Source organism: Ranitomeya variabilis, chromosome 5 (assembly GCF_051348905.1).
Source record: "Ranitomeya variabilis isolate aRanVar5 chromosome 5, aRanVar5.hap1, whole genome shotgun sequence".
Classification (NCBI taxonomy): Eukaryota; Metazoa; Chordata; class Amphibia; order Anura; family Dendrobatidae; genus Ranitomeya; species Ranitomeya variabilis.
The window spans coordinates 192,227,445-192,247,487 of record NC_135236.1 but is presented as its reverse complement, the minus strand read 5'-3'; the positions used below and the strand labels follow the sequence as shown (position 1 = coordinate 192,247,487).

General features: G+C 44.9%; 1 protein-coding gene across 1 annotated transcript in view; it reads right to left on the bottom strand.

The window, feature by feature from the left end:
* USP8 (ubiquitin specific peptidase 8) overlaps positions 1 to 20,043 on the bottom strand; it is a 110,554-nt gene that overhangs the window by 11,025 nt on the left and 79,486 nt on the right. Inside the window, exons 15-17 of the mRNA XM_077263671.1 lie at positions 18,786 to 18,998; positions 17,343 to 17,553; positions 3,218 to 3,454 (exon numbers count right to left, since the gene is read on the bottom strand). Of these exons, the coding sequence (XP_077119786.1) occupies positions 3,218 to 3,454; positions 17,343 to 17,553; positions 18,786 to 18,998 (661 nt within the window). The remainder of the gene's footprint in view (positions 1 to 3,217; positions 3,455 to 17,342; positions 17,554 to 18,785; positions 18,999 to 20,043) is intronic.

Genomic DNA, 20,043 nt, shown 5'->3' with positions numbered 1-20,043 from the left:
TAGGAGCGTCTGGTGGTATATGTATATTGTGTGTGTTTATTTTGGTATTTGTGTTGGTTTTTTGAGGCCTGAGGCTTTTTTAAATGGATCTTATTAAAAGTTATCTTTTATAATTTAACTACAGTTCTACCTTGCTATGTACACTTGTTGATCTGACTGGTGTGGCATTATCAAAATTTACAAGTGCTTCTCACTAAAATTAAAATATCATCAAAAAAGTTAATTTATTTCAGTTCTTCAACACAAAAAGCGAATAGCATAATTTATATATATATATATATATATATATATATATATATATATATATTTATTAATATATATATATATTTATTAATAATGAAAACCCATTATCATTATCTTCGTAAATTAAAATACTTTAGAACCCCAGCTTGAAAAATTACTTTAAAATCCAAAATGTTGGCCTGCTGAAATGTATGTTCAGTAAATGCTCCTTTTGCAGCAATTACTGCATCAATGCAGCGTGGCATGGAGGCGATTAGCCTGCGGCACTGCTGAGGTGTTATGGAAGCCCAGGTTGCTTTGATAGCAGCCTTCAGCTCTTCTGCATTGTTGGGTCTGGTGTCTCATCTTCCTCTTGACAATACCAATCTATGAGGTTAAGGTCAGGCAAGTTTGCTGGCCAATCAAGCACAGTGATACTGCTGTTATTTTTAAACCAGATCTTGGTACTTTTGGCAGTGTGGACAGGTGCCAAGTCCTGCTGGAGAATGAAATTTCCATCTCCAAAAAGCTTGTCAGCAGAGCGAAGCATGAAGAGCTCTAAAATCTCCTGGTAGACAGCTGTGCTGACTTTGGTCTTTATAAAACACAGTGGACCTACACCAGCAGATGACATGGCTCCCCAAACCATCACTGATTGTGGAAACTTCACACTAGACCTCAAGCAGCTTGGATTGTGGCCTCTCCACTCTTCCTCCAGACTCTAAATTTTGCATTTCATTTGGAAATCAAAGTCCCACTTTCCTCTGAAAACAGCACCTTGGATCACTGAGCAACAGTCCAGTTTATTTTCTCCTTGGCCCAGGTAAAAAGCTTCTGATATTGTCTATTGGTCATGAGTGGCTTGACACAACGAATGAGACACTTGTAGCCCATGTCCTGGATACGTCTGTGTGTGGTGGATCTTGAAGCAGTGGCTCCAGCAGCAGTCCACTCCTTGTGAATCTCCCCCAAATTTTTGAATGGCCTTTTCTTAACAATCCTTTCAAAGCTGTGGTTATCCTAGTTGCTTGTGCACCTTTTTCTACCACACTTTTTCCTTCCACTCAACTTTCCATGAATATGCTTGGATACAGCACTCTGAACAGCCAGATTTTATAGCAATGACCTTTTGTGGCTTACCCTCATTGCGGAGTGTGTCAGTGAGTGCCTTCTGGACATCTGTCAGCAGTCTTCCCCATGATTGTGGAGCCTACGGAAACAGACTAAGGGACTTTTTGAACGATTAGGAAGCCTTTGCAGGTTTTTTTTTTTTTATTAATTATTCTAATTTACTGAGATAATGACTTTTGGGCTTTCACTGGCTGTAAGCCATAATCATCAACATTAACAATAATACACTTGAAATAGAGCACTCTGTTTGTAATGATTCTATATAATATACAAGTTTCAATTTTTGTAATGAAGAACAGAAATAAATTAACTTTCTGATGATATTCTAATTTAGTGAGAAGCACCTGTACATCAATAAACACGAGTATTCGTAAGCCCTTATGAAAGGGTCCTGCATCAAAAAAAGCATGGCTGCTTAGTTTTCCTTGAACAGAAGGCACACACACAGCTAATCTTTAACCCCTTACTGACATCGGACGGGATAGTACGTCCGATGTCAGCTCCCCTGCTTTGATGCAGGGCTCCGCGGTGAGCCCGCATCAAAGCCAGGATACGTCAGCTGTTTTGAACAGCTGACATGTGCGCGCAATAGCGGCGGGTGAAATCGCGATTCACCCGCCGCTATTAACTAGTTAAATGCTGCTGTCAAACGCAGACAGCGGCATTTAACTACCGCATCCGGCCGGGCGGCCTGGATATGAGCGCATCGCCGACCCCCGTCACATGATCGGAGGTCGGCGATGCTTCTCCATTGTAACAATAGAGGTCCTTGAGACCTCTATGGTTACTGATCCCCGGCAGCTGTGAGCGCCACCCTGTGGTCGGCGCTCACAGCACACCTGATTTTCTACTACATAGCAGCGAACAGCAGATCGCTGCTATGTAGCAGAGGCGATCGTGCTGTGCCTGCTTCTAGCCTCCCATGAAGGCTATTGAAGCATGGCAAAAGTTAAAAAAAAAAAGTTAAAAAAAATGTGAAAAAAATAAAAAAAATATAAATGTTTAAATCACCCCCCTTTCGCCGTAATCAAAATAAATCAATAAAAAAAAAAAGCAAATCTACACATATTTGGTATCGCCATGTTCAGAATCGCCCGATCTATCAATAAAAAAAAGCATTAACCTGATCGCTAAACGGCGTAACGAGAAAAAAATCAAAACGCCAGAATTACGTTTTTTTGGTCGCCACGACATTGCATTAAAATGTAATAACGGGCAATCAAAAGAACGTATCTGCACTGAATTGGAATCATTAAAAACGCCAGCTCGGCACGCAAAAAATAAGCCCTCAACCGACCCCAGATCATGAAAAATGGAGACGCTATGAGTATCGGAAAATGGCGCAATTTTTTTTTTTTTTTTTTTAAGCAAAGTTTGGAATTTTTTTTCACCACTTAGGTAAAAAATAACCTAGTCATGTTAGGTGTCTATGAACTCGTAATGACCTGGAGAATCATAATGGCAGGTCAGTTTTAGCATTTAGTGAACCTAGCAAAAAAGCCAAGCAAAAAACAAGTGTGGGATTGCACTTTTTTTGCAATTTCACCGCACTTGGAATTTTTTTCCCGTTTTCTAGTACACGACATGGTAAAAGCAATGATGTCGTTCAAAAGTACAACTCGTCCTGCAAAAAATAAGCCCTCACATGGCCAAATTGACGGAAAAATAAAAAAGTTATGGCTCTGGGAAGGAGGGGAGTGAAAAACGAATACGGAAAAACGAAAAATCCCACGGTCATGAAGGGGTTAAAACCCGTGCTCTGATAATTGAGATTTTTTAATATTGTCATCTATTTCTGTGTCTAAACTTAAAACAAAGAACTTAACGATTTTGAGAAAAGGAGAAATTATCTTGAGACAAATACCTGAAGAGAACATTTGCTTAATGATGGAAGTGGTAGAGACAAGTACATGAAAGCTTCAAACGTTCGGGACTTTTTGTGGCAAGTTAGACATTGCACAGTCGACTTGAACTGGCCTTGGAAAAGTGCCACAATGATAGATTCATTGAGCTGCTTGTGCTTTATCCAAGCCATGTCTGCAGCCTGGGAGTCATTCAAGTGATCGTTGTTTTCTTCCTTATGTCTCTTTCTGTTGTCAGCCTGAAAAAACACAGAAATCACCCAATAGAAAAAGTACGACAAATACAGAAATAGTATAAGCCGTTGACACTTTAGGTCATAACTACATGGTAATTGGAACCAAGAGGTAAAATTTGGCATAGGTGACTGCTTCACAAATACGGGTCGTACTCTGTAGGATCAGCACTTATAATACAGACCCGTTCCTATATATCAGGTTCTGGTCATGCTTCCATTAGCACATTGACTGTTCAACTAAAACTGTTCAAACCATAATGCGTGGAAAAATCACAGAGCATGGGAAACAAACAAGGAGAATTAGAGCTGTTAACACAGAAAGAGAGATATGATGTCACAGGCATTACTGAAACTTAATGGGATGATACACATGATTGTAATACAAACCTGGAAGGCTACACCTTATTTAATAGAAACAGGATTAAGAAGAGGGGAGGAAGTGTTGCATTGCATGTTAGGAAAAAGTATATCTCCGCAGAGATCCAAGCTTCAGAAAATGGTAGTTCTGCAGAAACTGCTTGAGTAAGAATACAAGGAGAGAAGAACAGACAAGACATTATTGTTGGTGTTTACTATAAGGCCACCTGGACAGACTGAAGATATAGATGAACTCTTTTTACATCAGATGTCTATGTTGTCAAAAAAGTTTGACAGTGATCACGGGAGAAATTACCTATCCAGATATTAGATGAGAATCTCTCTCAGGCAAAAGTAATGGGTCCAGAAAATGCTCTCTTCTCTTGCTGACAACTTTGCGTTTCAAAAAGATAGACAAGAGAACAAGTGGATCTGTGATCTTCGACCTAATAATTCATACCAACAGGGAGGAATTGGCTGAGAAAGTAAAGGTAGCAAGGAATTTAGGAGGCAGCGATCATGCTATCCTCGAATTTTGGATTACTAGAGAAGGAAGACCAGCGGGGACTCAGACTTTAAAGGTTGGCCTTCAGAAAGGCAGATTTTAATAGACTCAGAAACAGGGTAGGAAGGGAACAATGGCTGGATATTCTAAAGGACAGAAATGTCCAAGAAGGATGAGAGATTTTGCTAAATGAAATCTCACTGCACAATCCGTAACAATCCAAAAAGGAAAAATTGGAAGAATTTAAAAAGACCAGGGTGGACGAACACAAAGCTTAATCACTTCTTAAAAAGGAAAAAAATAAATTAATATTAAATGGAAAGAGGAGGGGGAGGGCATATCTAAGGAAGAATATAATGCTGTCTGCAGGGGAAGCATTAGAAGAGCTTAAGGAGGTAATGAAGTGAGTCGTGCAAGGGAGACCAAAAGCAATAAAAAAAGGATTTTGGGGGTATGTCAAAAGCAAAAGAAAAGTCAAAGATACTATAGGGTTTTTACAGGATGAAAAGAGTGAAGTGGTCAAAAAGGATGTTGAGAATTCCCATTTTTAATCTGTGTCCTCTAAGAAAGCAATTGTAACATCAATTGATCTTAACGGTGCTATTGAAGGAATAAAGGAATCCACACTCTATAAAAAGAGATGGTGAGTGAACACTTAGCAAATTTAATATAATTTCAATCTCCTGGTCCAGATGATTTTCATCCTAGGGTACTGAAAGTTAGCAAATGAAATTGCAGAACTACTAACAAAAATCTTTGAAAAATCCTTGAGAACAGGAGAAGTACCAGAAGATTGAAGAAGGGCAAATGTTTTCCCTATCTTCAAAAAAGAAAAGAAGATGGAACCAGGAAATTACAGGCCTGTGAGCCTTACTTCTATACCAGGAAAGATCTTTGAACAATTTATTAAACAGCATGTATGCAAGTACTTGAATAAGAATACAGTAATTAACCAGAGCCAGCATGGGTTTGTAGCAAACAAGTCATGCCAGACTAATCTAATTTCCTTCCATGATGGAGTACATGTCGACCTCAGCAAAGCATTGGATAAAGTATCTCATACTATCCTTATTGAAAAAATGACCAAGTATGGGATTGTCAAGGCTACAGATTATTGTTATTATGGTTAGGTGGATTCATAACTGGCTCAGTGATCGTACTCAAAGAGTGGTAATAAATGGTTGCACATTCAATTGTAAGAATGTTTCAAGTGGAGAAGCACAAAGCTCTGTCCTGGCCCCAGTGTTGTTCAATGTTTTTTTTTTATAAATGATCTAGATAAGGGAACTGAAGGTAAACTAATCAAAATTGACAGACGATGCAAAGCTAGGAGGGATAGCTAACATTATAGAAGTAAAAGTATTCAAAAGGATCTAGATAAGTTTGTGCAATGGGCATCGACTAATATAATTAACAGTGAGAAATACAAGATTCTACATTTGGGCAAAGAAAAAAGAAAATTATGTCTACAGAATGGGAGGAATAGAACTAAGCAACAGCACATGTGAAAAAGACTTGGGTATACTAATGGACCAGAGACTGCACATGAGTCATCATTGTTATGCAGCGACAAAAAAGGCAGACACCGTTCTAGGATGTATTAAAAGAAGCATAGAGTCTATCACGTGAAGAAATTATCCTCTCTTCTCCTCCTTGGTCAGGCCTAATCTGAAATACTGTGTCCAGTTCTGGGCACCACATTTTAAAAAAGACATTGAAAAACTGGAGCAAGTTCAGAGAAGAGCTACCAGGAAGGTGAGCAGACTGCAAACTATGTCCTAAGAGGAACGGATAAAGGATCTGGGAATGTTTAGCTAGCAAAAAAGAAGGCCAAGAGGAGACTTAAAAGCTGTCTACAAATATCTCAAGGGCTGTCACAGTGTAGAGGGATCATCCTTATTTTCATTTGTACATGGAAACAAGAGAAGCAAAGAAATTAAACTGAAAGGGAGAAGATACAGATTAGATATTAGAAAAAACTTTTTGAAATTGAGAGTGATCAATGATTGGAACAGGCTGCCACGAGAGGTGGAGAGTTCTCCTTCAAAGGAAGTCTTCGAACAGAGGCAGGACAGACATCTGTCTGAGAGGATATTGCGAATCCTGCATGGAACAGCGGGTTGGACACGAAGACCCTGGAGGTCCCTTCCAACTCTAACATTCTATTATGCAGAAAGTAAAGATGATGGTTGGTTGTGTAACAGAGGACATGTAAAAACAATTGTTCTTTGCAAAGGTCTTTCCTAAAAAGTGTCAAATAAAAATAATTTCAGATACGAGGCAATATTTGCCTTTGCAGAAAAAAAAAGGATTTAATCAGTCTTCCCTTTTGTGATTTTTTTCAATTAATAGAACTTAACAATTCTCTCCAAATTCTGCTCAATGCTAAAATAAACAAACAGTAATATAAATACATTTTATACAGTAATGAGTAGTCCAGCATCGGTGACATAAGAACCCTTTTATCTTGACAATAAGTGGATAAAATAAATAGGTTGCTAGCAAGAAAAGATAGATTTGCAATTAATGGATTTTGTCTGGGTGTTTGCCATATAAAGATGATTTATTATAGCTGATGCTGGACTTCTCATTGCTACACACCATGTGTTTGCCAGCCTGCCCAGGCACAGTGGATGGTTGCTGCAGAAGAGGAAATATTGATGCATGGATTACAAATTTAACCTTTACGGTTAATGCCCTTCCCATGGCTGCTGTACATCTGAGTATGGTCTTCTTTGTTTCTCGGACAGAACAATGACCTCTAAAGTTTCATTGATCCACAACACAACCACCTCCACGATTATCCCATCAAGGTGTGACTATGGAACGACTGGTGGGAGTACCGTTGCAGAGTCTCCTATCAATCACACAAAGGCACATCCTTGCAATTAATGGGACTTTGTCAGCACAGAAATGACTGTTCAAACCAAGTCCCGCTGCTCGGTGCTTCATGGTTCAGCCAAACATCTATCTACACCTCTCACCTGATTTTTATTCCCTCAATCTCCATGCCCCCTGTTCTTTGATTATGAAGCCAGGAGATAGATGGAAAACAAACAGGTGGGAAGGTGTATATAAATGTTTGACCCCCCCACCATGATGCACCAAATGCCTGTACTTGGTTTGAACAGTCATTTAGTGTTGACCGACTCCCTTTAAGGACTATGGTGTAAACCCCATTCATTCTCACTGCACTACATGGATTTTTTCCAGTCTGCAGATAAGTAGAGCTTGCCTCCTATGGCAATGTTAAGGATAACCGTGTGCAGGACCCAGTCTCCGCAGGTGAACTCTACAAGGCCGGTAGAAAGATGGCTTCTGGTAAAGAGGTAAATGGTTTAAATAATACACAAAAGAAAAAGTGGTAAATCATCTAATGAAACAAAAGACGTGTGTAGGTATGAGATGACCCACATTTAATGGTCAGGCAGCATATGTGAGTGAAGATCATATACTCCGCTGTAATGAGAAAACGACAGATACGGAACAGGACAACACACGGACATTTTACTTCAGGTCACTGCTTATCCCACAAAAAACAACACAGATCTATCTTATAAACAGAAAATGGAGCCATTCGCCTTTATGAACATGAATGGTTTGGCTTACTTACTCTCTACACGGATCATCAAAGGACACGTAAAATAGAAAGTAAAACAAAATGAGATATTACGTCACGTATACTTTTATCTCCATGTATAATAACATGATAAACTATTACTGCACCATGCTGTAGCAGTTACCAAGGAGAACCACATGGGCTTAAAGGGCCACTGTCACCCCCCTCCAGCCGTTATAAACTAAAAGAGCCACCTTGTGCAGCAGTAATGCTGCATTCTAACAAGGTGGCTCTTTTAGTTTTAGGTACAAGTATACCCCAAAAAAAGCGATTTGATACTTAGCCATAATTGGTGTCTCTAGCCACGTAGGCTGGTCCTCCCTCCCCAGCTCGAAACGCTCCTCTGCCGTCACTCACATCTTCTTGGTCTTTCTGCGCCGCCCCCTCAGCGCTGTTTACGTTTTCAAACCGGCGCCTGCGCTGTGTAGTACTGTTCTACGCAGGCGCAGTGTGAAAGCCTGGCTTGGACGGCAGACGGCCAGAGCTTACTGCGCCTGCGCAGAACAGTACTACACAGCGCAGGCGCCAGTTTGAAAACGTAAACAGCGCTGAGGGGGCGGCGCAGAAAGACCAAGAAGATGTGAGTGACGGCAGAGGAGCGTTTCGAGCTGGGGAGTGAGGAGCAGCCTCCCTGGCTAGAGACACCAATTATGGCTAAGTATCAAATCGCTTTTTTGGGGGTATACTTGAACCTAAAACTAAAAGAGCCACCTTGTTAGAATGCAGCATTACTGCTGCACAAGGTGGCTCTTTTAGTTTATAAAGGCTGGAGGGGGGTGACAGTGGCCCTTTAAAGGGAATCGGTCACCACATGTGACCTATCTAAGCTATTAGTATGGGCATACAGGTTATAGGTTGATGAGGAGAGTGATGCCTGTCTGTCTCATATCAGATGTCTTGTTGGGGATAAATCACCTTTTATCACTATGTAAATGACCTCTTCCAGGCTCTGGGACGGACGCTGCCGGGAGATAACTCTGTCTCCAGGCTTATTTTATATAGAAGGGGGAGTTACCAGTGTGATATGTAATGGTTACCAGTGTGATGTGTAATGGTTTCCAGTGTTACCAGTGTGATGTGTAATGGCCGCTCTCTGGTGTCCTGACCTCACTCCAGAGCTGTGTGTGATTATACCTGACACAGCTGCAGGTTCCTCTCAGCTTCATCTCTCAGGCAGACAGAGTTGTAATATCGTTGCAATACAGCAGAGCTAAGAGAGCTGCACAGAGTGTTTATAAGGAGACAAAGTTCAGTTCTGCTGTACGGTGTTAGTTACTTGTCTCACACTGGTAACTCCCCTTCAGGCATAGGCTGTGAGGGCAAGGTTACCTGCCTAACAGAGTTTGCCCTATAGCCTGGAAGAGCTCATTTACATGAAGTGGTCAAATGTGGTGACAGATTCTCTTTAAAGGGGTTTTCTGGGGATAATTATTTTTTTCTAAGCGGAAACCAGTAATTGGCTGCAGTTAAAGAGACCAGTGGAGGGAGTGAACATTGTTGCAAGAAGAGCATTTGGCTGTTCCTAGCATGGCTCCGCTTCTGTGGCCATCACCTTCTGACAGCAACTTCTAACTGACCAGAAGTCAGAGGCAAAGGTCACAAGCTCTCAATGTAGGTCTACGAGAGCCAGACCTAGGCTAGAATGAGGCTGTCAGACTTGCATTTAAAAGTGACCGCCAACTAAGCGCAGCAAACACTGAAGAAATCCAGTAGGTAAACTGCTGGAGAATGACCAGAGCGGTGCGGGTAAAAAAAAAAAGGAAAACAGCAGCTGGTAAGTATAAAACTAGAGGCAGGGACTTTACATTAGCAGCACCACTCCAGCACTGCAATAAAAGGAAACACTGGAGTGTTGCTGTAAGTATACTGTAAGAGCACAGATAGCTGAACTACTTTCCTCAACAAGCATAAAGGTATAGTGACTAGTGATGGATGAATGTGCTCTGATAAGGTGTTATTCTGAGCATGCTCCTGTTCTAACAGTGTCTTCGTCGTGCTCAAATAATATGTTATATCCCTGAATGCATTGCCAGCTGTTGAACAGCCACGAGACATGCAGCTGTGGGGACTAAGGGTATGTGCACACGTTCAGGAATTTTCGCGATAAAAACGCATCAAAAAAAGCATACATATGCATCCTATCATTTAGAATGCATTCCGCAATTTTTGTGCACATGATGCGTTTTTTTCCGCAAAAAAAATGCATCACGGTAAAAAAAGCAGCATGTTCATTAATTTTGCGGATTTTTCGCATTTTTCCCACTATTTAAGGCTATGTGCACATGTCAGGATTTCTTGCAGAAACTTCCTGACAAAAACCGAACATTTCTGCCAAAAATCCTCATGCGTTTTTGCACTTTTTTTGTGCGTTTTTTGTGCATTTTTTTCGTGCTTTTTCCCAATGCATTAAATAGCGGGAAAAACCCGCAAAATTAATGAACATGCTGCTTTTTTTTACCGCAATACATTTTTTCGCGTAAAAAAAACACATCATGTGCACAAAAATTGCAGAATGCATTCTAAATGATAAAAACGCATACATATGCATCCTATCGCGAAAAAATGCGAAAATTCCTGAATGTGTGCACATACCCTAATGCATTTGGAAAAACCACAAAAAAAAAAAAGCACAAAAAACGGGTAAAAAACGAGCAAAAACCGCGAAAAAACAGGATTTTTGGTTGCTTACCGTAAAATCTGTTTCTCGGAGCCTTCATTGGGGGACACAGGAACCATGGGTGTATGCTGCTGCCACTAGGAGGCTGACACTATGCAAATAAAAAAGATAGCTCCTCCTCTGCAGTGTACACCCCACCGACAGGAAGTAGGATATTCAGTTAGTGAGAAAGCAGTAGGAGAAGCAACGTGTAAAGAAGAAAGAATAATGATATAATAAAAATCTTCATTTATATAGCGCCGGCAAACTCCGCAGCGCACCACAGTTTAACAGTTTAACACAATAAACGGAGCTGTTCAACTTGGGAGGGTGCTGTGTCCCCCAATGAAGGCTCCGAGAAACAGATTTTACGGTAAGCAACCAAAAATCCTGTTTTCTCTATCGCCTCTCATTGGGGGACACAGGAACCATGGGACGTCCCAAAGCAGTCCCTGGGGTGGGAACAGCAGAAAAACTCCATTCAGGACAGAGTACTCATCACTGCCGCCTGCAAGATCCTTCCGCCTAGGCTGGCAACTGCCGAAGCGTAGGTATGGAACTTATAACATTTGGCAAATGAGTGAACGGAACACCAGGTTGCCGCCTAGCAAAGTTGTAGGGCGGATGCCCCATGGTGTACCGCCCAGGAGGCGCCCACTGCCCGGGGCAGAGTGAGTCCTAATACCAGGAGGAGTCACTCTGTTCTTGACCCGGTAAACCTCCAGAATGGCAGGTCTGATCCAGAGAACAATCGTGACCTTGGAGGCCGACAGGCCTCTTGGCGTGCCGTCTGGAATGACAAAAAGACGGTCTGTCTTCCTAAAGAAGGCGGTCCTAGAAAAATAGATCCTCACCGCCCTGACCAGGCATAGCCTGCTCAGCAAACGCTCCAGAGAATCGGCCGGAGCAGGACAAAGGTGGGAAGGACGATCTTACTAAAGTAGAAGGAGGACACCACCCTGGAAAGAAAAGGCGAAGAAGGCCGTAAAACTACCCTATCCTGGTGAAGAATCCAAGAAATGGGGCGACAGGAGAGAGCCACCAACTCCGAGGCGCCCATAATGGAGGAAAAAAACCACCAGAAACGCCACCTTTCAGGACAGAACAGACAGTGAGGCCTCATGGGGAGGTTCAAGGGGGGAACCCCACTGAGCCTCCAGAACAAGATTGAGGTCCCAGGGATCCACGAGAGTCTGGTACGGGAGAGCCGCATGTGCCACTTCTTGAAGAAAAGTTCTGATCTGAGAACAGGACTGATATAAATCTTTGTACCATGGTAGCCAGTAGCTAAGGACTACTGAAAGGGACTTCAGAAAAGGAATGGAAAGGGATGCTATCTGACCCTTTAGTGAACTAAGAGCAAGGCCAGCATCAAGTCCTACCTAGAGAAAACGGCCAGAATGGAAGGTTTCAACGGCAAAGCTGTTAAATTGAGCCACCAAGAACTCTGTGGCAGATCCGTCCTTGGTACAGAAGATCTGGCCTGTCTGGGGGCCTCCAGTGGGAGTCCGCGAGGAAATGGACGATCTCAGCGGACCAGAAAATTCTGGGCCAATCTGGTGAGGTCAGAATGATCGGAACCCCCTCCGCATTGAGCTTCAACAGCCTGGGAAGGAAGGGAAGGGAGGAACAAATAGGGAAGTACAAAATGCAACCCAGGAATGGTCAAAGTATCGGTATCCGCAAGAAGAGGATCGCGGACCTGGGAACAAACAGTGGAACCTTAATAAGCAGTCGGGACGCCAGGTGATCCGTGTCCGGAGTTCCCCATCAAGGCAAATTTAAAGGAAGACCCCCTGAAGAAGGGACCATTCTCCTGCCGTAAGGCCCTCGTGGCAGAGAAAACACCTAGTTGGCCACGCCGGGGATATGCACTGCTGATAGTGCCGAAAAGGTCGCCTCTACCCAGAGGAGGATCTTGGAAAGCTCTGCCATTGCCCAGAGACTGATTCCCTTCCTGGTAATAGACATATGCCACAGCCGAGGCATTGGACGTCTGGATTCTGACTGGCAGACCTCTGAGAAGCCTTTCACAGTGACTCAGGGATAGAGGAATGGCCCCTATCTCAAGGGTGTCGATCGGCAGAGAGAACTCTTGCTCCGATCAATGCCCCCATCACTGACGGATAGCGAGAACCGCGCCCCAGCCGGGAAGGCTGGTGACTGCCGTCACCACCTGCCTTGGGAGGACCGGACCTGGGGAAAGAGAGGGAATGACAGCCACTAGTTGAGGGCTATTAGAGTCGAATGGAAACCCGGATCAGAGGATCCAGAGACAGCACAGACGTGTCCCACTGAGGAAGGAAGGTCTGCTGAAGTGGTCTCAAGTGGAACAGCGCAAAAAAGAGTGCTCCTGATGCTGTCACCATGCGTCACAGTACCATCTTTGCTGAACAGAGGGAAGGCAGCCGAAGGCCTTGCAGAGGGCGTATGTAGAATTGCCCGCTTCTCCTCAAGAACAAAAACCCCCGACTGACAACGTGCCTAAAATACGAGACGCTGACTCGGAACAAGACAAGACCTTGTTCTGTTGGCCAGCCACCAGAAACAGGACAGGGAGTCGGACAATGGTCAGACTCTCCTGGGCCTGAGAGAGAGGCAGGCATGATGAGGAGAATTGCCCGCTTCTCCTGACTTCAAGGTATGGAATGAGCACTAGGCCCCTGATCCTCAAAATGGCCATAAATGTGGCCATGATCTTTATGAAGACACAGGGAGCGGTCGCAAGACCGAGCGGCAGGGCGACAAGCTGGAAATGACCCTTCTGCATCGCGAAACGAAGGATAACTCAGGAGAATTGCCCGCTTGCTGGGAAAATCAGGGCATGGAGCATGGCATCTTGGATATCCATGGAGCACAGGAATTCCTGTGGATCCATGGGAGCCAGAACCTTACAGAGGAACTCCATCCTGAAATGCCGCAGGCGGAACCTTCTGTTCACTAACTTCAGAGCCAGGATGGGTCGAACTGCGCCGCTCTTCTTTGGCACTACAAGCAGGTTTGAATAGAAACCTGTGAAGCGTTCCTGCTGTGGGATGGAAACGCTAACCTCCGAACAAAGAAGGAAGGTAATGGACGCAAAGAAACCTGGGATCAGAGGAGGATTTGAAGAAGCGATTCCGGGCCTCGAAGCGGACCCTACCTTGTATCCAGAGGATACCACCTCCCTGATCCAAGCGTCCTCCACCGAGGCCAGCCAAACATTCCTGAACAAAACAGGAGACGCCCGCCCAAACTGAAAGGAACGCTGGGCCCTTAGCCCGAGTTCTGCCGAGGAAGATCTGCCAGATCTAGGCCTGGTGGACCAACCATGGGAGTTGCGGGGACGCCGGGAAGGAGTAGGCTTAAAGGAAGCCTTTTGTCTAGCCAGACGAGATCGCGGTCTGTGTTAGCTAGAGGAAACAGCGAAAGGACAAAGGGAGCTCGTGCCTCCCGTGGCGTCCTTAATAATGTGTTCCAGCATTAGCCAAAGAGACGGGCCCCCTGGAAGGGGAGGCTGGTAAGAGATTTCTTGAAAACAAGTCCGCCTGCCGTGTCCACCATATTGCTGGACGCGTGAGCTGCACAAGCCACACATCTAGGGGGGCAGATACCAAAAATTTCCCTGCACAGGAAATCTGGTCTGTCAGGTCAGCTAGCTCCCCCGGAGGAGCTCCAGCCGGGGTGCTCTTACAAGGCTGTATAATCCATCTATCCATCATAGAAGCAGCCATTTCCAAGGCTGATTTATCCAGCGATTCTATAATTGTATCCTTGGAATCCATGAGGGAAGTGGAGGGGCCAAGTTGGTAGACAGTCTGGGAACTGACAAGTCCACCATTGGCCGCATTCTGCCGTCAGTTAGCGATGAGCTCAGGGGAGAAGAAATATAGGATACCGAGATGCTTCCCTGTCTGAAGCATCTGGTATGGTTCGCCTTTCCCCTGACAAGCACCACCACAAATTCAGTGTGTGGGGCAAAGACCTTGGAAGGTGGTTTTGACCGTCTAAACGAAACCGCCTATTCTGCGGGTTCCGTAGAGGTATCCATGATGCTTAAGGTCTGGTTGATCGCAACAATAAGGTTATGTACCTGTTGAAACCAAGTCTGAAACTTCCTCTGCAAACATGACCGAGGACGCCCGTCTCTCTCACTTGAGAGAGAGAGAGAGAGGAACATCAGGAAGAGGGATCTCACCGTTCCAGACCAGAGGGCGAGAAGGAGCGGAAAGGAAGGTGTCAGACATCCATGGAGCTGATGGTGGACGTCCTCGTCTCCTCCAACCGACAGGCTCTGTTGGGCGAGTGGGTGAGGGACGGAACTGGGACCGAACTTCTAAACACGCTTGTGTGCTAGGATCATGGTCCTGCTGTCGGATCTATGAGGATACGGGGTGGCAGTACATGCCGTACTCATAGTCCATAATGTGGGATTACAGGTGTGAATATTCACCCTGTATCCCTCCGAGAAAAGGAACCTAGAATTTCGCTCCTGTCTGGATCTCTTGTGGCCCGAGTTGAAAAGGCCAGACGGAGAATCCTGTGACCCACTGGCAACTGCGGTCAAGCCCGGACCCCAGGGTCGTGACATCCTGGTGTCTCAGTCTCGCCGGGGTAGGGACTCCTGGACGGACAGTGGAGTTGCTGCAGCTGACCAGCGGAAGCAGGAGAACAGGAACGCTCTCCTTTTAGGATTAGTCCTGGGAGCAGACCCACTAAATGATGACCAAAGATTAGGGGAAACAGGAGAGGGGAGTAATGGACTGCATGGCAGAGCTACTCACCGCAATAGTAGGGTCCTATAGACTGCTCCCGGCTGTAGCTGCGGCCAGATCATGGCACAGGTCCAGGGCACCAGCAGGGAGACGGCGACCTAAGGAGGATGCAGGGGACCCAGGCGCTGGGGAATAATAGCCACCAGGTCCGGAAGAGAACGCTCCCCAGTAAAATAGCGGCGATCCCAGGCCGAATGGGGCGGCTGGGAGAAGTGGGCGGAGCTAGCTGCTCTGTACAGGAATGGGTACAGACTAAGCCGCCTATAGGGGAGCACCAAGATGGCGCCGGTAGGCGGCTATGACAGTCGGGCGGGAGAAAAGCCCGCCCGACAGAAGAGGAAGTGGGCGGAGTCGGCCCCGGAAGACTAGGCCCGAGTAGAAGCCGGGGGCTAAATTAGAGTCTGGCGGCCGCCGGAGAGGGCCGGGGGAAAAAGCGACGCGGCTGCCGTAGGGATGCCGCGCCAATAAAAAGAGGACAGTGCGGCCGCCGGAAATAAAGGGAACAGCGCGGCTGCCTGTAAAGGTAACCGCGCCGAGGCATAAGGCAGAGCGTCCGCAGCCAGGTAGGAGAAGACGCGTCTGCCTGCAAAGGCTGCCGCTTCGGAAGATGCCGGCGGGGAGCAGAACGGGCGCAGCCGCCTGCAAAGGCCGCCGCGCGGATGAGGGGGTCTGTCACAGCAGCTGCAGTGAGCAAATGCTGCCTGCAGCTAAGATCCCTGCTGCCTAGTAACAGTGACGACTGCCCAAGGTGAATCCTGCCTACTCTGGGATGGGTGGGGAAATACTCACCTCACACATCCCACGTCGTCCGTTACTAACCTTAATCCAAGGAAGGCATGAGACGTCCAGAGAGCTGTGATGGACGTCCTCGTCTCCTCCAACCGACAGGCTCTGGTGGGCGAGTGGGTGGGGGACGGAGCCAGGACCGGACTTCTGAGCACGCTTGTGTGCTAGGATCTTGGTCCTGCTGTGGAATCTATGAGGATACGGGGTGGCAGTACACGCCGTACTCATAGTCCGTATTGTGGGAGTACAGGTGTGACTGTTCACCCTGTATCCCTCCGGAAAATCTGAAAGAAAACGACGCACATTGAGGTAGATAAGGGTCTAATGAAAGACCCGTGTCCACCTCCTACTGACACTAAGCTAAACTGAATATCCTACTTCCTGTCGGTGGGGTGTACACTGCAGAGGAGGAGCTATCTTTTTTATTTGCATAGTGTCAGCCTCCTAGTGGCAGCAGCATACACCCATGGTTCCTGTGTCCCCCAATGAGAGGCGATAGAGAAAAATGCATGCGGATTTCTGGCAGAAATGTCCGGTTTTTGTCAGGAAAATTCTGCAAGAAATCCTGACGTGTGCACATATCCTAACACATTTTTGGAGCACACCGAAGACACTCAGAACACAAGCATCGTATATTGGGCTGACAGAGGCCAAAAGAACACAGACATCTGACATTTACACCAGGAGCTCGCCATGTGCTTATGCCAAAACATCCTTCCTTTCTAACCATGCTACGCAGAAATGAGAGCAAAGCATCACAAATCACTACTGTTTTTACAAAGACTGAAAACACACACCTCCAATATGCCATCAGTGGGTGATTGCTGACGGATGGTGCGAGTCCGTCAGCAGAGAATCCAACAATCACATATAGACTGTGCTGTGTATCTAATACCGATGCGCAATTGCATTGTTTGGTAAAACTGGAGGGGCCCTTCAATGGGAGAGGTCAGCCAGTACAAATCACAAAATGATGGCATATACTAGGGACACTGCCATTTCCACTCTTCGTTTCCCCTTTGAGGACACTACTCAACTTCTTTTACACAAAAATATCCATCTTCAACACACCACTGTAAATGATACAAGTACTAACACCAGTACTTAGTTTTAACCACCAAGTCCCTAAACTAGCACATTTAGAGAGAATGTATTAACAGTAATTCCTACAGTATAACAGAGGTGCACTCATTTAGGAACAGAAAGTGGATTACCTTATTGAGATCCTCATGGAGTCCATCCATTAAGAATAACAACAGCTCTTGGGAGTCTTGCTGGCTGTATCCCGCAAACTGGTCATTGATTTTTCCAATTGTTACCTTGAAATCTTTAGGGCTTATGTATTTATATTGACCAGTCCAAAGAGCCTTCATTATAATCCCAAACTCCTCGGCCACTTCTCCTTTATGACCTAGAAGATTAAATCTGTGCAGAACAGACACTGTTCAGAATCCCAGGCATCACATTCACCCAAACAAGCAAAAAACAACAATGGCAACGATTTCTCCTGCATCCGAGCAAAATCTGCTCTGTTTCGAGATTTCTGCGGTAATTATGTAAGATTGTAGGCCTGTAACTTCCCAAACTGATAGTACAGGATAATAACCAACAAGTAAAGAGGTTTCCATATTTTCATTGTGTACATCTGGTCCTTTTCTGCATAATCTCTTAGGTTTGCTTTAAAGTTGACATATTACCAAATTTCACAATCCAAACTGCATACATCACTAAACAAATTTCTGTGACCTGCCAAGCCTGGTGTGCTTACTTTGAAAAGTCACGTCAGAATGGCGGTATAATAATTTCCGAAAGTTTTCACTAAATCTCCGCTCACCTCACTAGATTGCCAGTTCCTCAGCGCCCCTCCTCCTTGCCGCGATCTCACTCTGCTCAGTCTCAGCTACCAGTAAGGCGGGATGGATGGAGACTGAATACACTGACTCTTGACTTCTCTAATTATTCAACAAGACTCGAACTTTATATCATAAAAAAACAAAATTTTATTTGGAATGGATGAAAAATGTAGGCTACAAAAAATAGTGACAAGGAGTACATATTATGATCCATGCAGAGTAAGTGTTGTAAATCATATTATACGAATAAGCTACTTATTCCCGAAGAACAGGCTAGTTTTTGAATTACAGAGAGGGGAAGATCCATTTTGGACAAGGAAGCAGTCTGCAGAGACTGAACAATAATCCAAGTCTATGAATAGCAGACAGGATTTAGGGTCTTCTGCCATGTGCATCCCAATCTTATTTGGAAATGTGATACTTTGGGCCACAAGAGCCCCCTAATTTGCAGGCGGTCCCATACAAAATGGACTAGTGTCTTGACTAGAACCTGGACTAGTTGTACAACCTTTAAAGGATACACAGCTGTGTGGGCGTTTCTGACTAGCTAAGGGAGACCAACTGGGGGGCTTCTGGAGCAAAATCTCACTGCTCATTAGACACAGCCTCTAAACTAAGATGCTCATTTAATTATTTGGATTATACAGACATTCTGATGTGGAGTTTCACAGTAAGTACATCAGTCTCATCACACCTAACAATCATTTTTAATGATATAATGCGTTTATATTGTGAAATCTACCGAACGGTCCGCTTTACATATCACCTGGCGGAAAAAAGGACATAGGTTAAGAATAAGCCTACCTGTTGATATCTGCTTGATAGCGGTTCTTGTGGAAGTACTCAGCCAAGTGGGGAGTGTTACAGAGACACTGTAAGATAGAGTTCATGTAGCAGGTATTGCCAAGATTCCTGAGACCAGTAAGAGCTGGGCCGGCACCTCCAAACACAGGGTTCAGGCTGCGGATCTTAGATGCAGATAACTTGGTGATCTCGGTTTTAGCGTGGGTTGTTGGTCTAGAAGACAAATCATTTGTTACAATTAAAAAGTGCAATTATCCAAACTTTAAAAAACTGAGGCAAAAGTTAGTTTGTTTTTTAATTAATTTCTCTGTTTGGTAGTAATGAAGTAATATTAATTTTCACCAGAGTGGTCCTGTAAGAGACCAGTAACATAGCAGCTATGAAGTTTAACCCATTAGCTCCACAAGTAGAGGCTTACGTTACCATCTTGCAACAATAAAGTTCCTTACTAGGTTTTTAATTGCGTCAATCAGTTCTATACAGTCTTGAGTATTGCAAAGTGATGTTCCGGACCACTTTACTACTTATAGAAGAGAACACACAAAGAAACATTTTGGAATTAAAGAAGGCCACAATGGTGAGAAGTTCTTCTGAAAATCTTGTAAAATCTCCACGCGCCTCCGTCTGTAGAAATGCCTGTCCGGGTGCTTCCGCTCTTTGGCCAAAACCTCGTTGAATTCCATGTGCATCGACAAACATCTGCACCTCATCTGACCCTCTTTAAGGCTACTTTCACACTTCCATTGGTAAGGGGCCGTCGCAAAACCGTCGACCCAACGTACCGACAGACGTTGTGCTAAATTTAGCACAACGTGGGCAGCAGATGCAGTTTTACAACGCATCCGCTGCCCATTGTGATGAGCGGGGAGGAGGGGGTGGAGTTCCGGCCGCACATGCGCGGTTGGAAATGGCGGACACCCGTCGCACAAAAAAATGTTACATTGAACTTTTTTTGTGCGTCACGTCCTCCAAAACACGACGGATGTGACGTGTGCCGATCCGTCACGATCCTTCGCTAATACAAGTCAATGGGCAAAAAACGCATCCTGCAAGCACATTTGCAGGATCCGTTTTTTGCCCATAACGACGGATTGCGACGGAGGACAAAAGACGGAAGTGTGAAAGTAGCCTAAGAGCACAGTATGCACAGGGAAAGAGGGTTCTGCTTTCTAAATGGTCCAGAGATTGGTTTACAGCCCGGACCAGACGGTCGACCATGTCTCTCAGCTAAAACGTCTGGTCGGAGTCTGAATCACGC